Source organism: Choloepus didactylus, chromosome 19 (assembly GCF_015220235.1).
Source record: "Choloepus didactylus isolate mChoDid1 chromosome 19, mChoDid1.pri, whole genome shotgun sequence".
NCBI classification, from domain to species: Eukaryota; Metazoa; Chordata; class Mammalia; order Pilosa; family Megalonychidae; genus Choloepus; species Choloepus didactylus.
Window position 1 is genome coordinate 18,077,701 of NC_051325.1, and position 22,036 is coordinate 18,099,736.

General features: G+C 37.2%; 1 protein-coding gene across 6 annotated transcripts in view; it reads right to left on the minus strand.

Annotated features, from left to right (window-relative positions):
- Nucleotides 1-22,036, minus strand: part of MACROD2 (mono-ADP ribosylhydrolase 2) — a 2,227,780-nt gene that overhangs the window by 121,590 nt on the left and 2,084,154 nt on the right. For 5 of the 6 annotated variants that reach the window (XM_037811787.1, XM_037811785.1, XM_037811786.1 and 2 more), the window contains 2 exons: nt 21,060-21,122; nt 17,236-17,304 (listed from right to left, as the gene is read on the minus strand). In XM_037811787.1, the coding sequence (XP_037667715.1) occupies nt 17,236-17,304; nt 21,060-21,122 (132 nt within the window). The remainder of the gene's footprint in view (nt 1-17,235; nt 17,305-21,059; nt 21,123-22,036) is intronic. The other variant, XM_037811788.1, reaches the window with a different exon arrangement.

Consider the following 22,036-nt stretch of genomic DNA (forward strand, 5'->3'; position numbering starts at 1 on the left):
TGCACAACTCCGTGAGTGGCTGAATCTGTGTGATCCATGCTAATATGTGAAGACAGGAGAGCCATTTTCAGAGCATCCCTCCTTAGCAATAGATATATTGGATCTTGCTGTACAAAATTTCAGGCCCTTTTGATATGCAGCCAGAAAAAACCCACCTAGTTAGCAAGAGAGGCCCGGGTTATATCATTACTGATTGCTTCAAATCCTGCAGGCAGGAATTCCTTAAGAATAAGTCTTTAAGACTAATATTAATAGATCATTGCTACCAAAAATCTCCTCAAGCTAAATCTAGACACATGTGGCTGAGTGCTTGAAATATGGTGAGTCTAAACTGACATGTTCTTTTTTTTTTAAACTGACACGTTCTTTAAGTATAAAATACCCACCAAGTTTCAGAGACAGTATACAAAAAATTCTACAAATTTTACATTGACTACATGTAAACATCAATTTTTATATTTATTACATGTTGAAAGTATTATGTTTTGGATATATTGGGTTAAATAAATACATTAAACTATTTTTACCTGTTTCATTTTTCTTTTTTAGCGTGGTTATTAGAAAGTTTAAAATTATGTATGGGGTTTCTCATTCTGGCTCGCATTTATTTCTATTGAACAGTGCTGTGCTAGAGAACTTAGTGTTAGCCTGATTTATAAAACTATGTATATAATATGTAAAATATAAAAATCTTTATTTTAAGGCCTGAATTATTCAGATGAGAACTTGCTGCTTGACAAAAGATAGTCCACCAGAAACTAGAAAATCTAATTTGGCTTATAGAGAAGAATCTACAACTGTGAATAGGTATGGCTGGGTAGAAGAAGGGTCTAATTAAGTATGATCAGAGAAGGTGCACTGAGAAAGAATTAGAATAAGTCAATCTGTAAGGAAAAAAGAGAATGATAAATTTGTAACAACTACCACACTAAAAATCTACTAAGGCCCAAACAATATCAAATTGTTGGACATTTTTGTTCTATGTTGATTTAACCCAAGTTTCTTAGCCTGGCATTCAGGGACCTCCATAATCACAGGGTTATACCTTAGCAATTAACTATTGAGTGAATGACTGGGTCCATCATTAAAGCCAAATGGGCCTATTCATTGCACCTAAAACAGGCCTTTTGATGTCCTCTTCCAACCTTTCATGGATGTTGTTCTTTCCAACTAGACTAGCTTCTTCCCACTCAACTATATTTGCCCATCTTTCAGATCCCAGCTCAAATTCACATTCTCTACCCCAGGCCAAACATGCTCTTCAACCCTGAGCTGTTTATTCCTTTTTTGGCACTTTCCATGCTCTAACTGGTATTGTTATCTTGCATCCTAGCTATGTGGCCTCAGACAAGTAACTTACAGCTCTGTGTTAACTTTTCTTGTCTGTAAAGTGGGGATGATAATTGTATGTATATCATAGTGAGAGTGAAATGAGTGAAAACATGTGAAGTTTTTAGTCTAGAACCTGGTGTAAAATAAGAGGTGCATAAAGAGTAAGCACTACTCTTATTATATATGATATTAGCTATCATAGCATGCCCCCATATCACATTGTTTCAAATAGATTGTAAGTTCCTTGAAGGGCAAGAACTATATTTTCTTCGTATTTCATGTCTTAAAAAGTTAAACTTGGAAAATATCTGTTGATAAACATAACAGATGCCAACAAAATTTGAGTATTTTGGTAAACTAGACCATGTAGTAATTGCTAGGGATAAAATGATGAGCAACAGAGATACTGTCCCTCCCCACATGAAGCATAAGTTATGGGAGAAATGGATAAAAGGTAATTGACAAAAAAAAAAAAATAGTTACAAATAGTAGTAAGTGCTGTGAAGCAAAACGCAAGGGGCTGACATGGAGGTTTAGGGAAGGTGAACCCAATGTAAACTTATTATCAGGAAGGCCACGATAAGAGTGAAGCACAGTGGGATGGGGGAATGGTATGAGATATACTGGAGAGACAGGGAAGTTCCTATGTGTGTATCTTACAGGTCATAAATGGTCACATTTTGCTCTTGAGGGCAGCGTGAAGATATTATAGGAATGCAAGTAGGGGTGGGCTGTGATCTGTTTAGCTTTATAAGCTGTCACATTTTACTTGACATATGAAAAGAAATCATATTCAAGTGTAATATATTAGTCTAACCATGAACTCTGACCTATGTAAGGTTAGCTGACTCATAGAGGGTTCAAATATTTACTCTTGACCTTGGTCTCATTAAAGCCAGCTGTCTGTATGAAATATGAGTGGGGGGAAAACCCAATGCCAAATATAATAAAATATCTGCCACTAAGGAAACCAATGAGCAAATTCATGAATCAAAGTTCTATTTGAACTTCTATTGTGACACATATTCTCATTTATTAAGTAAAGGCCCTGTTGCTTCATTATAAGTGTCATTTTTGAGGGACCCACTTCAAATATGATTTTGCAATAAGAAAGGACGTAAATAATGAAAACAAAATAAACTTATATAGTGAATCTGCCATAGAACATAGAGCATGCAAAAATCTAAATATATTATCATTTACTTCTAGGCATCACTGACTTAAAAAAAAAATAGCAGACAACTTGAAATGTGATTATCCTTGAAAAGAGAAATGTGAAAAAAATCAAGTATTTACCATTTGTTTTGTCCCTGCTGTATTAGGTGACATTCAACAAAGGCGTGTGTTTGTGTATGTGTGTGCATAGGTGTGTTTCTCTCACTACAGAGCAGCCTTGTGGCGTAAGGAAAAAACACGCATACACACAGGAGTGGAAGCTTTTTGCAAAGGCCAGGGCTCAAGTCTATTTTTTGGCCATCAATACTGTATAGTCCTTGGCAAGTTACCCAACCAGAGTCCTCGTTTGTAAAACTGGTGAAATAATAATAATAATACCACCCATGTCTGGCAGATAATAGGAAGCTGTTCAACAAATACATTTCCTTTCTCAGTCATACAGGAAGGAGGAACTTGGGGGATTCAGGAAGTTCTCTTTTGCAGTTGGTACCATGTGTCGAGTTCTGGCAAAGTGAAGACCTGGCCCACAAAAACCTCCTGTGCAACCCTTTTCTCCACTCCCTATTTGTCAACTGGATGCCAAGGCTCAGGACTGCTTTCAAGATCACAGGTTGAAAATCTCAAGCCTCCGTCAACTTCAGTCCCTAAATGACTGTGTGGAGCAGAAACTCTCCCTTGGATTTTATGTGCATAGAAACATGAATTCCTGTTGGATAAGGGAATTTGAAAGTTTTGTTACAGCAGCTAGCATTACTAACTCATATATCTCAAAGAGTCATTGAAAGAGATGGGATCTGGACACTGTAAAACATGTTTTTTTTTCAAGTCCAACCAGTTAGGTCCTGTGAATACATTTCTTAGGACACACAATTTCTTCATTATTGCTGAAAAGATTTCCAGAATAAGTAATTAGCAAAGATGGCATGACCTAACAGCAAAGATATTTTAGGGGCGAAGGAACAGAGTATAGTTATCTTTTAACCCTAACTTGATTTTTTTTTTTTTTTTACTGAAAAACTAACAAAAATACTTGTGGTGGCAACAGTTAAATCTAATTCCCATGGAAAATAAGTGTATGCTCAGGAGGAAGTTTTCTTCTTTTCTTTTTTTTTTCCTCACAGAAATCACATGAAATGGTCTGATAAGAAGACAGACTCTTTGCAGTTAAACAATTGTCCGTAAAAATCCATGGCACATGGTTACCATATGGAACACAAGCAAATCCCTGGATTTCTTTATTCTTGAAGAAAAAGGGAGATTGATGAGTAGAAAGTGTTGTTCAGAAAGGAAACCTATGAAGTAGGAGGAAGGAAAAGATGTGTGGAAATAAAAGAATTAATACTTGTAAATACAGGAGAAACTGTTTAGGGAATTAAATGGAGTAAGAGTCTGGTGTGCTTTGTTAGCTCAACCTAGGGAGAGGCATTGGAGAAGAGTTTGGGAGGCAAACTCTTGAATGGCAAAGAACATTGTCATGAAGAAGCAGTGTCTGATTTATGTAGAAGGGTTAACTTGGACTGGGCACTCACTAGTGTTTCTGAGTTTTGCTGATCTGAAGTCCTTCCTGCTGACCCTAGTAAACAGCAGCACGGGTAATAAACCAAGCAGCTCTCTAAACAAGTTCTCTAGACTAGTTTGTACCAGGACTTCTGGGTGGAAGGAAGCTCCAGGAAGTGGGAAGCTTCAGGGCTGAGTAGCGATGGCTGCTCATTTTTTCCGAAACCAGGACGAGAGATTCAGAGGAACCCATTGGCCATTGCTGAGAGTTGTCTCAAGGCTTCAATCATCTACCCAGAAGACAAGGTGATTGTCTTATTATATGTTTGTCTTATTATATGTTTAGAATAGAATTTTTGGTAAACATTTAGTACTTGATTCTGCCCCAAAATGTAATTGGCCCAATCAACATTTATGAATGGTTTAGGAAAATTAAATCAGTACAACTGCTTTGCATGCTTTTTGAACTCTTACCATTTTTAGTCTCCTAGTGTCAGAAAAGCATCATATATTGGTCAAGTAAGCTAGGAGAAATGTGTCTTTGCCCAGATGTGTGGAGTCTCAAAACAGGGTATGTGTTGTTTTATGTATCTACACATATGTGAGTATCACTGTCTATTATGCTTGAAGAAAATAACCTGTTTGTCTTTCCACGTAAATGTGACACATCTGGTGCAAAATATAAGGGCTAATTGCAAAAAAAAAAAAAAAAAATAGGAAGACAAACGTTCCATTAAATGCCACCAATGTTTGTTCAGAAACCTTGTCTTCGTACTTCATTAAAAAGTATTCTAGTCTTTGCCACTAGCTAGCCAATTATGCCTTTCTTCTCGTTAAGGAATGTAGCAGTTCTGAGATGTTCTTTCTTCAGAGAGCGAGAGCAATTTGAACACAGACATATACTTTAGGTATGGACATACAGAGATACAGAGAACAATGATGAGAAGGATAGATGACAACAAGCATCATTGGCAATGAAGGCAGAGCAACAGATTTCTGCTGGAAAAAGTATTGCCCAAAACTGATAGGTTGTATCTTCTTCAGCAACTTGGAAGAGTGGTCCTCAATCAAATTGTACATCGAATTTAAGAAACTCAGATCCTGTTTTTTATAAAGTAATTTTACCATTGTTTAGTTTTCGTTATAGCAGTAAGAATGAAATCAAAACTTTAAACTGTATTCTGTAATTTTTCTTAATGGAATATGGGTTTGTTTCCCAAACTGTGTTTTGTGAGAATAAAAAATGTTTTGTGAAAGAAGAAAAAAATGAAACAAAATTTTTAAAAATTAGGATTGGGTTTGGTCAACTGATGTGGGAGATGCTGAATACTTCCATCTCTTCTGAGCGTCTCAAGGCAAGTTAACATGTTGAAGGCATGGAGGAGTCCTCCACTATAGTTACTACTTAATTTTGTTAAACCTTGTAGTTTCCCAAATTTTTTAACTGCTGAACTCTTATCAAGAAACACTTGTTGATTATTAATAATAATCAATAAGTTAAAGATACCAGAAAGTTTTAAACATGGTAATAGCTGAGGAAGAATCCCACCGTGTTGCTTGTATATTTGAAGTGAATTCTTTACACTGCCCTTCTGTAGTGCTCTGGTCCAGTTAAGAACGTGATCGTGTGCTGTTCTACATGAACCACTGTCGGGATCCCTACTTTTCAGTGGAGGCATAGCTTATGCAGGGGCAAAAATACATATCTTCCCTTAAATCACCCTAATGTACAGTATTTACATTTTTAATTCAAACTTTGATATGCATTTGAGTCCAGTGAATCACTGAACAAAAAGGACATTTCACAGAAAAATAGACAGCAGATATGGTTCTGAGTTTTTCCTGATTGGCTAGAAGTACTCTTTTGTGCGAAGAGTTTGAAGAGTTATTGCGAATAGTATTTTTCATACTAATTAACAAGAATATGTCACGGTCAGAAAAATATTAGCTAAGAAGAGTACCCTTTTAGAAATTAAAGTTTAACAAACATTTTAGAATATGAGTGGGATATGTTACAATCTTCCCTTGGTCTCACATGGAAGTTGAAATTTTAACAGTTTCAACCTTTACCCTTTGGCTCCTCTAAATGCTGCTTTTGTCCCACATTACCTCTTTATATTTCACATGTCCATTATCAGGAAATATGCCTTTTCTTCTTCAATTGTATTCTGACTCTTACAGGAATTAAAGAGTAGAGTTGTGTATTGAGGATTCCGTACTATTGAGTTTTGCATTTACCCTTTTAGTTACCTGTTTTTTTTGAAGAACTTTGCCTTCTTCATACTATACCAAGTCACACTCTTTTTCAAGGAACTCACACAGTTTCTGGTTATCTGTAATATTTTAAACTCCCTCATTTTTGAATGATAGTTTTGCTAGACAAAGAATTTGGGGCTAGCAGCTATTCTCTTTCAGTACCGTAAATATATTATACCACTGCCTTCTTGCCTTCATGGTTTCTGATGAGAAATTGGCACTTAGTCTTACTGATTAATTTGTATGTGACAAATTGCTTTTCTCTTGCTGCTTTCAGAATTCTCTTTATCTTTGACATTTGACATTCTGATTAGTATGTGTTTCCACGTAGGTCTTTTAGGGTTTGTTCTGTTTGGAGTACGTTGAGTTCTTGGACATATATATTTACATCTTTCATAAGAGTTGGGAAACTTTCAGCCATTACTTCCTCAAATATTCTTTCTGTCCCTTTCCCCTTCTCTTTTCCTGTGGGAAACCCATGACATGTATTTTTGTGTGCTTCATGCTGTTGCTCAAGTCCCTGAGACACTGCTCAATTTTTTCTGCTCTTTTCTTTATCTGTTCTGATTTATGATTTTGATTGTCCCTGTTTTCTAGCTACCTAATTGTTTCTTCTGCCTGTTTGAATCTGCTGTTGTATGCCTCAAGGGTACTTCTGATCTCCATTACTGTGCCTTTCATCCTCATCATTTCTGTTATGCTTCTTTTAAAGTTTTCTAATTTTTATTTATGCTTACACATTGTCTTATTCATATCCTTCAACTCTATATCCACCATTAGTTTATTTCTATCCAAATTCCTTCATCCCCTTCAATTCATTTAGGAGACTTGTTTGACCTTCTTTGATTAGTTGTTTCATATTCTGTGACTCCTCTGAATTTTTCATTTGTTTCTTTGACTGAATCACATCATCCTGTTTCTTAGTATGGCTGGTAATTTTTTTGCTGATATCTTGGCATCTGGTTATTTTGATGCATAACCTCCGAAGGTCAGTTTCTATTTCTGTGTAGGGTTTTATTGTTAATTAGCTTTGTGTTAACACTCATCTTTGATGTGTGTTCCAACTTTTCTTGGCCTTTAGAATAGCCCATGTTTAACTGTTCAGATTTTCTAAAGGTATTCTGCATCTGATTCTTGCTCTGCAGTAAACTTTTTAAGATTGCCCTTTTTTGTGCTGTTGTTTCACCTCCAGGAGAAAGCTTCCTTTCTTCTGTTCTTTCTCCAGAAATCTTGTCCTGTTCTGTTTGGTTTTGTTCAAATTTATCCCCAGCTCCTATGATTTGGTTATCTTCTCACCTTTACTTAGTTTTCCCTTTTCATTGTACTTTTCAGTTGTGGATTCCATCCTGTCTTACAGCAGTTCATTCCTCCCCTCTTTTATTTTCTGTGAGGCTTTTCTGCCTCTGGTTCTTCCACAATAGGGTATCTGCCCTGGGAAGCCAGAAGGGGTCAATCCAGAAAAGTCCATTTTGCATTTAGGTGATGCAGCAAATGGAGACTGGATTGAGCGTGCTTCCCACTTTCCAGTAGTTTTGTTGTGATCACTTTTTTCCTTGGATACGTGTGGGGTTCTAACTCACTGTTGTGAGTGGCTCTGTGGTGGGCATCCACAGCAGGGGGGACCCAGGCTCTGCTGTCTTGGTGAAACTCCCAAGCTGTGTGGGACCAAGTAAGGGGGAGGGGTCTGGACCAGCAGGTCTGGGGTGCAAATCTCATACCTTATTTAGTAATTTTTTTTTCTTTGATTCAGCAATTGCGGAGTCCTTGTCCAGTGTCTACTATACGCCAGAGATCCAAGCAAGTGGGAGTTGTCCTTTTATTAGTTGCTTCTGAGGGGAGACTTTTCCAGAGAATGTCTTACATTGTCATTTTGATGATGTCACTTCTCTAAATATATTAACTCCTAATGTAGACAACCCCAGAATATAAATATCATTATTATCCCCATTTTACAGATGAAAAATCTGAGGCACAAGCTGAGAAACTCACCCAATGTCACACAGCAGTGGTAATATGAATCCAAACTTAATTGAAGTACTGAAATTCTGCAGGCTTGCCTCCCAAAACTCAAGAGATCTAGGCCAATGAATTTTAAACTAGATTCCAGGGATGCCCATATAAATTTAGGTAAAAAATAGTATGTTGGACAAAGGATTTGGAAACTCACTCAAATACTTTCCATGTCCTTATCTCTGATGACTTTGTTTCTCAAGCTTAATACTCTAGATCTTTAGAAGTATGTCCCAAGAGATCATACAATTGAACTGGCTTTTAAAATATACTACTATAGCCACAATTAAATTATAAGGAAAGATTATAGATGTATAATTTGGATTGCCTCCAAATGCCACTTAAGAATTTTTAAAATTAGGCTAATTAAAGGCTATATATGCATACTGTTTAAATGACGTTTTTGTTATTGTTCTCTTACAGGGAAGCCTCTGGCTTTGACTTTATCTTTGTGTTTTTTGTCATGACATTCTGGAGAATATCTACTTCTGAAATACATTTTTGAAAGGGAATTTCCTTTATTAGGGGCCTTAAAAATAAGAATAAAAATTTTGGGAAAGTAGTCAAGATATTAGGAGAATGATGAGTGGCTCTATCTCCAATTATTCAACTAATTATCATGAAGAAATTTCCAGATAACATTTTATTTACAATTTCAAGAATCATGTGAAGCCTCTAATTTGATGTATGGCTCTTAATTAATTTCCCTAAGAAACTGTTAAATCATCAACAGAGTCATACAAACTATGCACATTATTTTATTCCTTTTTATTAAGAAAATATGGAGAACCTACTATGCACCAGTCACTGTGTTGAGCTCTAAAGAGAATATGAAAATGAATAAGGTTTGGTCCCTGCCCTCAAGATACTTACACTCTTGTAAGTGAGATAGTCCATGTATAAAATAAATATTGATTCAAAGCACATGGCAGTTTTAAAATTTTTACAAATTTACAAGATTTTACAAAATTTTCCAGATTTGTAAGAAACAGTTGAAGAGCTTTCTTCTGTATAGGAGGAAATGTAAAGAAGAGAGGGAGAAATCAAGACAGGCGAAAATGTGCATGCCACATTATGTAGTACAGTTTCCGTCACTGCAGTATTTGCTCAGATAATTTGTGTTTGAAGGAAGGAGGGAGGGAAGGAAGAAAGGTAGGATCGATGTAAGGGTAAGATATTGGAAATGAGCCTTGAAAGAAAATGGTTAAGATGTTAATATGTAGAATAAAGGACAAAATAAATTTGACTGACATGACAGAATTCGGTAGGTCATTGGAGTTTGGGAAATGACAAGTGAGTTGGGCTACAGAGCAAGGTGTATGTGGCTTATAAGGAAGCCTAGAACTGGACTACACAGATTAGACCATGAGTATCATACAAAGGGATTTGGACTTTATATTCAAAAGGGCATATAGTTGGACATTTCTGTGTATTCCTTCCATAGTAATCCCCAGGGCTGGGGCCAAGGTCATGATGTGGACCAAATGGTCTGAATCCCATCTCTCCTCTCTGCTGCCTCAATGTCACTGCCCTGCTCACTTCACAGGGGCCTCGGCTTTTCCATGCTGTCCCCCCAGCTGCTGTGGACCTGTGCTTTCCTTAGGCAAAGAAGGAAGGTCCATTGCTCCAAAAGCATGATTTGGGAGGCATCATGGTGGGAAAGAAGGAGCATGGGCTTTGGGCTCAAAGATTTGCTTTCCAAATTCTGGTTCTATCTTTTGGGTAAGTAGACAATTTACTCAAACTGTCTGAGCCTCAAGTTACCTGCAAAATTGGATGACATTACTAATCTTTTAAAAGAAGTGATGAGAATACTTTATACCCATTGAAGTGTCAAAAATTAGAGCAAAAATAACATTGCTGATGGAAAAATGGATTGTTATAGCCTTTTGGGAAAGCAATTTTGCAATATCTATTAAAAACTTATACTCTCCAAAGCAAAAATCACACTCCTGGACTATTTCCCAAACAAATAAAGGTACCAGTTTACATCAGTTTACAAAGATACATGGGCAAAGCTGTCTATTGCAGCATTGTTTGTATGGAAATCAAGTGGACAGAAAATGCTTGCTCATTATAGAACAGTTAGATATACTATGGTACATCCAAACTACGGAATATCATGTGAGCTTTAAAATGGATGAATTAGATCTACACAAAATGACTTGGGGGTGCTTCCAAAAAAACTTGTGCTGCCTGTTACTTAGCAAGATGAAGAAAGGAATGTAGAATATGATCCCATATTTGTGAAGTAAACATATGAATATATACAACAATGGCAAAAAATTTTGAGCCATTCCTTGAAGAGTTTTAAATGGATTGACTCACTTTTAATGCTCAATACCCTGTGATATGGATGTGATAATCCCAATTTACATATGAGAAAACGGAGGTATAGAGAGACTAATTTGCCCAGGATCATACAGGTCAAGGTAGAGCTGGAATTTGGACCTTAAGAAGTTGGGAACAGAGACTAGCCTCTGTCTGAATAATTAGAAGGTGGGAAGAAAGCCAACAATAAAAAGGAGAAAATTGCATTAAAGTCACACATTATATGATCTATGTGTAAAAAAGATTATGTGTACACATATTCAGAAAGAGAGGCATGAAAGGATGGCCCCCAAAATGTGAATGATGGTTATCTCAGGGGTTGTGAATGCACATTTTTTATAAATTTTTTTACTGTTTTCCTTTTATTATCCTGAATTATTTGAATTTGCTACAATGAGCATATGTTATTTAGAGAGTCACAATAAAGAATAACCTATTTATTTTAGGAAATCACAAATATTTATATGCATTTTCCATTTGTTGGAATTATCTTACAGAAATGATCATGGACATTTACCAAGTTTAAAGGATGTTCATGGCCAGTATGGAATTTAAAACTGAAACCACAGAAGTGGGTAAGTAAATAATAGACACGATTTAATGGAATACACAATTAAATGATGTTAGACTATCAAAAGAAATGGAAAGAATTTTATAATATAGTCTTAAAATTAATAGACAGCTCTCAAAGTGGTATGCATTGCAGAATACCCTAAAAAAGAGCCTTGTATGGGTATGTGGCTGCCTAGAAAAAGCCAGGAAGCTTATGTATCAGCATACTATACATGTTTATTTCTGGAAATTGGGATTATGGGTGATATTTTTCATTTCTTCTTTTGCTTTATCTGTTTCTTCTACAATAAATAAGCATTACTTTTAAAATAGGAAAATAAATGTAAGCAATAAAAATGTTTTACCTTTTCCCTTTTCCCTAGTAAATCAGCTTGAGGAATTTATCCTGAGGAATTTATCATGTATACACGCAAAGATTTATCTAAAATATGTGCACTGCATTTCCCCATTATTTATAATACAGGAAACACTGTGAATAACTACATAATCTAACAATAGGGCAGTGGCTATGTAAATTGTGGGACAGCCATATGATGAAATATTATGCCACCGATAAAAATCTTGTCTGTGGGGAATATTTAAAGACATGGGAAAATATTCATGGTATACTGTTAACTGAAAAAAAAAAAAAAAACAGAATCAAAACAATCTTTACATGATAGTCCTTCAAGGAAAAATGGAAGTGATTATATGCTTTTATTTTTAAAATATTTTATAATAAATATTTTTTAAAAGAAGAAAGATTAGCAATTTTAATATCTTTAAATAAAATAGAATACTAAGTTTTTTGAGGGTTATGGAAGCTCCTGCAAGTGTTAGCTACAGGAGTTAACAAAGTGGCTCCCTAGTAATGTATTCCCAATCTCCCCCCCACCCAACATACCTTTCTGTCTATTCCTTCTCTGAGTCTTAAAAAGGCTCCCCTTTTTAAAATGAAGAGTATATAATATATAAGTGAAGGCATTGAGTACAGGACACACTCCATATATCATGGGGCTTTCCCCTTCAACTGAACTTCCAGAGTTCCATACTTTAGACCCTTAAAATCCAAGAGTGAAAACTCTGGTGCACTAAAGTGTACTTGGAAATGTATCAGTGCAGATGCAGAACGGAGGACAGCTTTGCCTCACCTTTGGTAGGGAAGGAGGTGATATGAAGTAGATGCCTGGTTGATACCAAGAATAGAAAAAAAGGCCAAGAAAGATTAGGCTGGAGATGCCTGAAAGAAATTTCATGGACAGCCTAGTATTTTGTTTTACTTTGCTTCAGTGAATTAGGCAAGGATTTGAAATGGTGATCAGAGCAATTTTGAGCCAACCCCACTTGTCCAGACTTACAGGAATCAATCATTGGGAAGATTTATGCATATCTTCTACACTGGATCCAACCTTGTTTTGCTCTCTTTGTCAAGGCCAACTCTTGCCTTGCCCCTGTTCTACAATAATTCTGACCTCTATACAAAGTCTGAAACCAGATTAGGGGTTAAGAAATTCTTTGCCAGGTGACATCCCAATTTGTAAATTCCAGACAGCAATGATGTGATTTACACATAGCTCCAAAGGAAGCTTGGGAGTTCCCCTGAGTATTAATTGGTTTTGATATTAATGAGCATATGATCTGGTGTAGCTGACCTTCAAATTAAAATGAAATATGATTAAATAATAAAGCAGGAGACTTAAGATGTGTTTAAACAGCTTTTTTTTTTTTTTTTTTTTTTTTTTTTAAACTGTAGGGTGGCTTGGTTTTAGGTTGGGTGGCGATGAGCTCTTAGGAGTGCTGAGACAACTAGAACAGAGAGTTCTCCTTGAGTTAAGGAGATTTACTCTGTTACATCATCATCGTCATAATCCTAACTTTGCAGCAGCTTCCACCAGAGTACTTCATGTTTCCCCTATGAACTTCACCTCTGCTCATGTCATCTTTGATTGTCTGTATATTTGTTAACTTAAATAGCCTTAACATTTGTATTCCTGGATTTGGTTTCAAGGATTTAAAGTGAACATCACCATTATATCAATATTTAGAGCATCTTTTTTTTACCAATAGGGGAGGAAATCTCTCAATAGATGAGTACATGCCCAATTGTACAAGAAACTCAGAACTCCTATCAACTCACAAATACTTCCTAGGCCAACTTTACCTTTGAGCTAAGTTAAATTCACTCCTGCTTGAGGTATACTTGGCATGAACCCCACATGGATGCATTATTCATCAGCATCCTTCCTCCTCACATCTTATCCTCCCAACTCAACTCCTGCCCACCAGACAGCTGTACTGAGTCACTGGGAAGAGAGGTGTTTGCAGCCTTGGGATCCACAAGCCAATCATTTATACCTCCTCTTATTAGCGGCTGGTACTGTTAGCAGTTACATGGGGTCAGTCGGCAACAAGCATCCATTCTCTGTTGCCAGTGGGCCATATGTCTAGGACTTTTGAACCAAATCACTGGCTCAGAAGATATACAAGGTGTGATAATTCCACTTAAAATTTTTCAACTTGCACATACCTGTTTTAATTTTTTTTTAAATCTTATCTCCCACACAACATATTAGCCAGCTCAATTTTGTTTTTTTTTTTTGTTTTTTTTTTTAATCCTTGCACTCTAGAAGACACTAATTCCTTGTTAAAGCTAAAGTTAAAGCAAATATAAAGCCAGCCAACCAAGAGGCAAAGCTGAATTAACTGAATGTATCTCTAAGTTTTTGGAAATTACATAGGAAATAGGGGGAAAAAAGGCCAATTCATAATATCAGTGATTCCAAAGTCCAAGAAGAAGAAGATGCTGGCTCAGGATCAAAGTCTAAAGCAAAAGCAAAAGAGCAAGGACTCTTTCAGGACCTCTGATCAGTGAAAATGTTCTGCCTCTTAAACTGGAGAGTGTAATAAGCATTTTGATAAGCAATCTTATAACTGCAGAGCTCATAAATAGCCCAGATGTTACTGAGAAGAGATATTTCTGCATGCAAGCTAATAATGGAGGATGTTTGAAATGAATCCTCAACATTTATGACTGCCTTTTAACCTCAACCTGACCTCAATCTTGGAGGATTTCAATGGCAAATGCATTTCTTTTCATTCTAAGTTATGTATCTATCAATCAGTCAAGATGACAGTTCCATAAGCATTAAACACTTGGTCTAAGCTTTGAACTGATAATCAATTAAAAAGTGTCTTCTAAACACATTATTTCAGAAGAAAAGAAAGAGCAAAAAATCATATCCTAAATTTTTAAATTTAACTGAATTGCATACCAATGTGGATTTCAGAATACTTTTATTTTCTCCAAAGAAAGAGGTTAATGGATATTAATAACTTATTTCAGTAAAATCCTAAAAACTTCACATTTAGTCTTATGAGGAAACTGCGTTTGTGTTACATGACAGAACTCCCTCATCAGAGCTACTGCTTTTCAAAGTTTTATGTAAAAAAAAGATCCCATAAGAATTCCAAGAAATTGATCTTGGCATGAGCAATTAATGGTGTGAGATCCTAAAAGCATCAAAAAAAAAAAAACCTCACAAAGAGCCTGTTTCTGTAAAGATGTGATATCCCCAAATCAAACAACTCAACAGGAAAAATCTCAGTTTGAAGTCTTCAAATTAGATTTTCTCTTGCTTGTGTCCTAAACTCTGACATCTGACTTCATGACAGTTCTCAATATTTATCACAGGACAAATGATTGAAATGTCCAAAATCTTCTGCTTACAATAAACACCACTTTCTGACCTTCACTGACTTTATCAGTTTTATGTCCTTCTGCAAGAAGATGTTAGTGTTTCTTGTCAGAAACTGTTGGTATCTGGCATCAGATACATTGTTAGACATACTAAATGCTTTTGAAACCAGGATATCAGAACACATATCTGAATAGTATGAAGGGAAGTGCTAAGGGGTTCATGTAAAGAGAGGCAATGAACAAGAAAAGGACCTCCAAAAATAACAAAGGTGTTATGTTGGGCCATGCAGATTCCCCTGCAGGAATAAAGAATCATTGCCCCATCTTTGGGGCATGCTGCTGCCAGACAGCTCTCATCCAACACTGGCTTCCAGGACTACCTCAACTGGAGAGACTTGGCTCACCAAAAGCTAAACCTGCTTCCCAGGGCAGCTGATGTCCGTGGATAGTCCAGCTCTCCCATCCCAACAGGGGACACTGTGGAAGGATACGTGAAGTCCACAGAGCCCTCCGTTAAGGATGCATTACAGAAGAACTTCTCTCTCTACCAGGTTCTGCTTCCTTCCTTTTCCTTCCACCGGTGTTGATTCTAAGATCCCTCCCTCGTGAACTACCTGCTCCCTAATCTCTGTCTCCTAGTCTGTGTTCGTTCTAGGGAACCCAAGGTACACAGGTAACCCATGTAAGCAATTTATGTGCATTATTGTATTCTCTGGTGATACTGTTATTCTCCCCATCCTACAGAAGAGAACAGTGAAACCGTAAGAGAGCAGTTCTTGTCCTTGTTAATTTCGTGTCAAAAGTCATGTAAGTGGCAAGTGGCAGGACCGGGATTTTTTTTTTTTTTTTTTTTTAATCATCATTTTATTGAGATATATTCACATACCACGCAGTCATACAAAGCAAATCGTACTTTCGATTGTTTACAGTACCATTACATAGTTGTACATTCATCACCTAAATCAATCCCTGACACCTTCATTAGCACACACACAAAAATAACAAGAATAATAATTAGAGTGAAAAAGAGCAATTGAAGTAAAAAAGAACACTGGGTACCTTTGTCTGTTTGTTTCCTTCCCCTATTTTTCTACACATCCATCCATAAACTAGACAAAGTGGAGTGTGGTCCTTATGGCTTTCCCAATCCCATTGTCACCCCTCATAAGCTACATTTTTATACAACTGTCTTCGAGATTCATGGGTTCTGGGTTGTAGTTTGATAGTTTCAGGTATCCACCACCAGCTGCCCCAATTCTTTGGAACCAAAAAGGGTTGTCTAAAGTGTGCGTGAGTGCCCACCAGAGTGACCTCTCGGCTCGTTTTGGAATCTCTCTGCCACTGAAGCTTATTTCATTTCCTTTCACATCCCCCTTTTGGTCAAGAAGATGTTCTCCGCAGGACCGGGATTTAAGTTCCCACCATCTAGCCCCAGAGCTCATGGCCCTCACTACACAGGACACACTGTTTAGAAAAACCCATTTGCCAGGCAATGTGAACTGTAACTGACAATGCAAATAACTGAATATTAAAATTTCACGTCTACTGTGATTTTCTAAACACTGATCCAAGGAGTAGCAAATACTGCCAAGTATGGACCTATTTGTCTATCACTCCAAATTGAAGAAGTGCACACTTATCCAAAAGTTCCAAAAAGATATCCACTTGCATAAATATAAAAATATAGATCATCATTCACTAAGGATTTTTACTAGTTACTGATGACAGATTTGAAATTATATCACCTTTTTGTATGGGAACTTGTAAATCCTTTAGATTATTTCTTTTTAATCTCTATATCCCCAGAGTAAAGTCTTCATTATTTCTCCCTCAAATTTTCTCCTAAAAAAGTAAACTTTTCTTTTACTTTTTTCTTCTTCTGGGGATTCTTGAATGTCAGCAACATTTTCTCATAGAATCTGTGTACAGAACAGAGAATGATGCTCTTGCCAAGGGAATGTTTCTAAGAATGACTTTCAGACATTTCTTCCTCCTTGTTATGTTTTGCATAATGAAGCTGTCTGATAGGTGGTCCCCAAATGTCACTCTAACAAGCTTATTCCTGATGAGTAGCTATAAACAGCAGAGCCGACTACTTCTGGTGTTTCAAATAAACATCTTCTCTAAACATACTTTCTCTGATCATTCTCTTAATTCATAAGTAGTTACTTTTCTGAAAAACAAATGTAAATGTACACATCAGTTCTGAAAAGGTCAGATATAGAATAAAACAGAATAGGTGGGATATTTGATTGTGTTGGAAATGGAGAAGCTTAAAGAAAACTACTTAAATTTGCTGGCTGCCTCATTTGCCCTGTGAACAAAGCCTGAATGGTCTTCTTTTAAGAGTTTGTAATTTTTAGGTATAGTAAGTGGCCTCATACCTTCATCTTTGCACACCTCAACCGCCTCATCTGAAGCAGGGCTGGGCACAGTGGCAGTGTTGACACCATCTATAAAGCAGAAAAGGACACACTGCCTCAGAGTTTATGCTGTCACGTGGGGCTCCCTGCCCACCACACCAGCCTCTCCACTCCTACGTAAGCGTGAGCCCCATTTCACAGTGTAATACACTGGGTGGTCTTTGAAAGAGCTAGTGGTTTGTGACTCTTTTATAGTAATAAAACAGAAACCTTCAGTTAAGGCAGAGCCCAGTGAACAACAAACTTTTTATTGTTTATTATTTTTTTTTGGTGCAAAACACTCTTTGTTGGTACTATTATAGTTTGGCATTTTGCTTCTTCCATATTTCTCAAAAAACTGTACCTTGTTTTTCTTGGTAACAGATTGTGAAAGAAAGCACATCCTTGCAAGTTTCTACAAAGTGCTTTGATGATAGTGTTTTTAAGTTTGATTTTCTTAGCATAGCACTTCTCCATTATGTCAGCCTGTGCAACTTCAGGGAGCATGTCAGACAGCGGTCAGTACAGGGCCCGGGAAAAGGTGATCACTCAGAGACTCCCTGTCACCCAAGTACAGAACGGAGACTAAGGAACTTGGTGTTCTCTCTCTCACACAGCACCAGTTAGCCTTGTCAAAGTTGTTCTTTCTTCTTAGTACGTTCAGCACAACAATGACTCTACTCACCTTTGGCCTCCAAGATAACAGACAATTAACTTGTTAACATTAAAATAGTAAATTTAAGAGATGAAGGATTATTAAAATTACCATTTGGGATGATGAATCCTTGACAATTGGAAAAGGAACGTATGTTTTCATGTAGTAACATGGTCATGGGATTAATGATAACACATGCATGACAAGTAACAAATTTAGAGGTAAAACACATGTTTTGTATTTGTCTGTAATATGTAGAAGTGTTACTTTTGGGTCATGTCTATGTTGGATCAGAGAATAAAATTTTTGGTGGGAGAATTAGAGATGATGAGTCACTTTTGTTAGATGACAATCTCCTATTTAAAAAAAAAATAAATTTAAAAAACAATAAATATTCCCTTGATGTCATGGCATCTTATCATTTCTTAAAAGAGCTGTGTATGCTAATCCACACTTCCTCACTTCACAGTCTCTCCATGACCCACTGTAGTTGGCTTCTCCTCCAAGAATTCTCTTATCAACGGTGCCAATGACCTCCCTTGGCAAAATCCAATGGTTACTATTTATCTGCTCTTCTCTTACTTGCCTTCTCAGTGGCATTTGCCAGAGCCATCATTCCTTTTTAAACACTTTCTCGTGTCTGCTTCTTCTCTGTTGTTCCATATCTAGATGCCATCATGTGCCCCAGGGCTTGCCCTGTCTAGGTTCCACAGTCTTCCCTATTTACGTGTTCTCCCTAGTGGATTTCATCCAGTGCATGGTTTTAAATATCATTTATATGCCGTGATTCTTCACCCTGTATCTCTAGCTCACACCTTTCCCTGGAAATCTGGTTTCATTATCTACCTGGCTTCTTGACATATATGGTTGTCTAAGACTCGTCTCAAATTTACCGTGGCCCAAACTGAACGCCTCCACCATCCCTTCATGCAGATCTCATCTTAGCAATCACTGTATCACTGCCAGTGGGAGATCTTCCCTGGATCCATTTAATGGAAAGTTGTGTTTTGAGTATTCCTTCTATATCGGCTTATTTTTCTGCATGACACTTGTCTCTATCTGATATTTTGTCTTTATTTGCTGCTGTTTTCCTAGAGCCCAGAACAGTGTCTGGAGCACAGTAAACCCTTGATAAGCATTTATTAAATAACTGGGGACTATTATCTAAAACTTTGATTTGCTTTGCTCATGACAGTCATCAAAACTGCTGGATTATACTGTTTTGAGTTTGTGTTTCTTTTTTCATGATGTGTAAGAGGGCTGTCGAGTTGTATAGCCGAAGCTGAAAGCCATATTGAATGAAAAGAAGATACTTCTATTTTGGAAAAATGGCAGGTCAAAAGGCCTTTAATGACCAGAACAAAACTATATTGGATGAAAAGATATTTTTATTTTAGAAGAATAATACCAGGTCAAAGGGCTTTAATGACCAGAACCACATCCTCAATTTGGGAGGCTGTGAAATGAGCAGAGTGAACATAGCAATGTAGACACCAGCCAGGATCACAGCTGAATCCTGAAGCTGGCTCGCTTGGAAGAGCAGAGGAACCTCTAGGCATGCATGTAGAGCTGTTTTTACATTGAAAGGGCCACATATTGTGGTGAAGGCATTCTAGGATTCAAGAGGTGGAGAAGCTTAATTTCCATTACTCTCCTAAAAGGCGAGATGATCTCAAATCCAAAAAAAAAAAAGAATTTGCCTGTTCTCAACTGGTGAAGGGGAAAAGGATGAAAAAATGAAACACGGGTGAGAGTGTGTGTGTGTGTGTGTGTGTGTGTGTGTGTTTGGGGGGGGAGGAGAGAGAAACTAACAGGGTTTGGAAAAATCTGTTGAAAAGGACAGTTTGGAACAAAGCAGTGAGCGAATAAAACCTGTTGAAACTCCAACAGTCAGCGAATGACCACAGCTGTCAGCAGTTAGTTGACTAATACTTGTCAGCCCCAAAACGGTAAAAACAGTGACAGCTTTTCACATAAGACTCATCTTCTGCTGAGCATAACGATGCAGGGTAGGAGGTGGGTAACAACACTTTGCCCTATCAGAAATTCATTTCATTTCAAGAATTACATTTGGACAATGAGAGCCAGCTGCCCCAGGAACAGGTACACATGCTTCTCGCTGCCTTGCTTCAGTGCTTTCTCTGATTGGCCGCTTCAATTCCATCTTTCAGGTTAATAATAAAAGCTTCCAGTTCCCTAGCAAAAGTTCCAAGGTTAATGTAGGAAGTTTTCAGTGAAAAACTTACCATACTACTTGGTTTAATTCTAAAGAGTTCAGCATATGGCCTTGGATATGCCTTGCACACATTAGACAGAGCTCACTATTTCAAAAATGCCCCTCCGTGGGGCTCATTAGAACATGGGAGAGAGGATGACTTGGAAACTAAAGGAAAGGATGTTTTTATTTTGGTGGTTTTAATAGATGTATGGTGGTTCCTATTATTCTTTTAAAGGAGAACATGTCCAAGTACAAAAAATGGGCAGGAGGAGATGATAAATTGAAAGTAATGATAAGCTCTTTTGAGACTAGATGATTTTTATTTGAAAATGTTCAATTTATTATCTACAAAGTGAAATCTATAAGCTTTCAATAGACACATCTGCCTTTTACTGAACAGAGGTATGCCAGGGGAGGCTTTGGATCTCATTTATGGCTCTGGATGTGGGGTAATCAACCTCCACGCCGCTGTTTCCTACAATATGCAAAGAAACAACCATGGCTTGTCGATACAGATTTAATGCAAAACAGTGAAGAACACTCCATTCATTAGGAAGGGAGAGCCTCTTCTTTATTTCCTTTAAACAATTTTTCATTTCATTTTTCCCCAAATTAAATATGCTAATTTTGACCACACTAAGTCAGCCAAGCTTGGACTTGGCACTTCCAACCACTGCCCAATTCCACTCTGAGCATTACCAAGCAACCTGTTATTACCAGGGAGAAAAACGGAATTGGTGGATGAAATATGAGCATCTATCATTCTGACTTGAAGCACTGTCATTCATAGTGAACACAGTTGTGCCACCCTGAGGGCAGCCTGGATGTACACTGAGTAAACCTGGTGAGAAGGTGTAAGCATTTTCAGACAAAAGCATTGTTCACCTCGGTGGATGAGGCTTAGCAGAATCCTCAAAAGAAATCTGAGCCCACCTGCTTCTTGGCTCTGGCCTTCCAAGTCTTCTGCCCTTTGCTTCTCTTCAGGACCATTCTCATCTTTCAAGAAACCACAGGGAAAAAACATACATCAAGTCAATTTATGAAATATCTCTTTACGGCTAATATGCAGTGCTGAAATTAATTGCAACCAATGTAGCATGACTCCCCATAAAACAAGGCAGAGAGATGACTCAGAGACTTGAAACAGAAAAATTACCTATATCAATAGGTGCATTTATACTCATCCGTTCTCACATGATTTGTTAGACAAAATGTAATTTGTAAACAAAATTCGCTCAACAGTTCTGGGAACGTCTCTTTCCTGGCATGGCCTTTCCCACAATGCAATACCGTTCTAATCCCCTTTTCTCTCCTGGCTCACGTAAGGTGCCCTGTGTAGGGAGACTTGGTTGATTAATTTCTATGCCCTTTGTTTTTCTGTTTGGTATATGTTTCCCTCTCTCCCCATCACTTAATATATCTACAGTATGAAATATTTTGTGTTGAACAGATTATGCTGGTCAAGTTTGCCTTGAAAAAATAATTGGTTAGGGGTAACAGTACACTAGAAAAATCTGACTTTTCTTCTGGCTTAAAATATGTATTTCTGTGCATTGTTTGTAGAAAAATATAGTTTTCAAAGATATCTAAAGACATGATTTTATAACTCATTGCTGGGATGTTCTCCAAATCTCCTTTTGATTAGAAAATAATAATTAAAATGAAAAGCTCATCAAAGGACACAGGAATAAAGTAGAAAACATGTAGTTAAAGTACTGAAAGCAGAAGCTGGAGTTACCGGCAAATATTAATATGGGATAAACATGGCCATAAATCTTTTCTCTCGTCTTCTATCAAGAGATGGAATCTGTTTTCCCTCTTCTTGAATCTGGTCTGGCTCTGCTACCTGTTTACACCCACAGAATGGATGGAAATGATTTCTGGGACCTCAAATCCAGGCCACAGAGGAC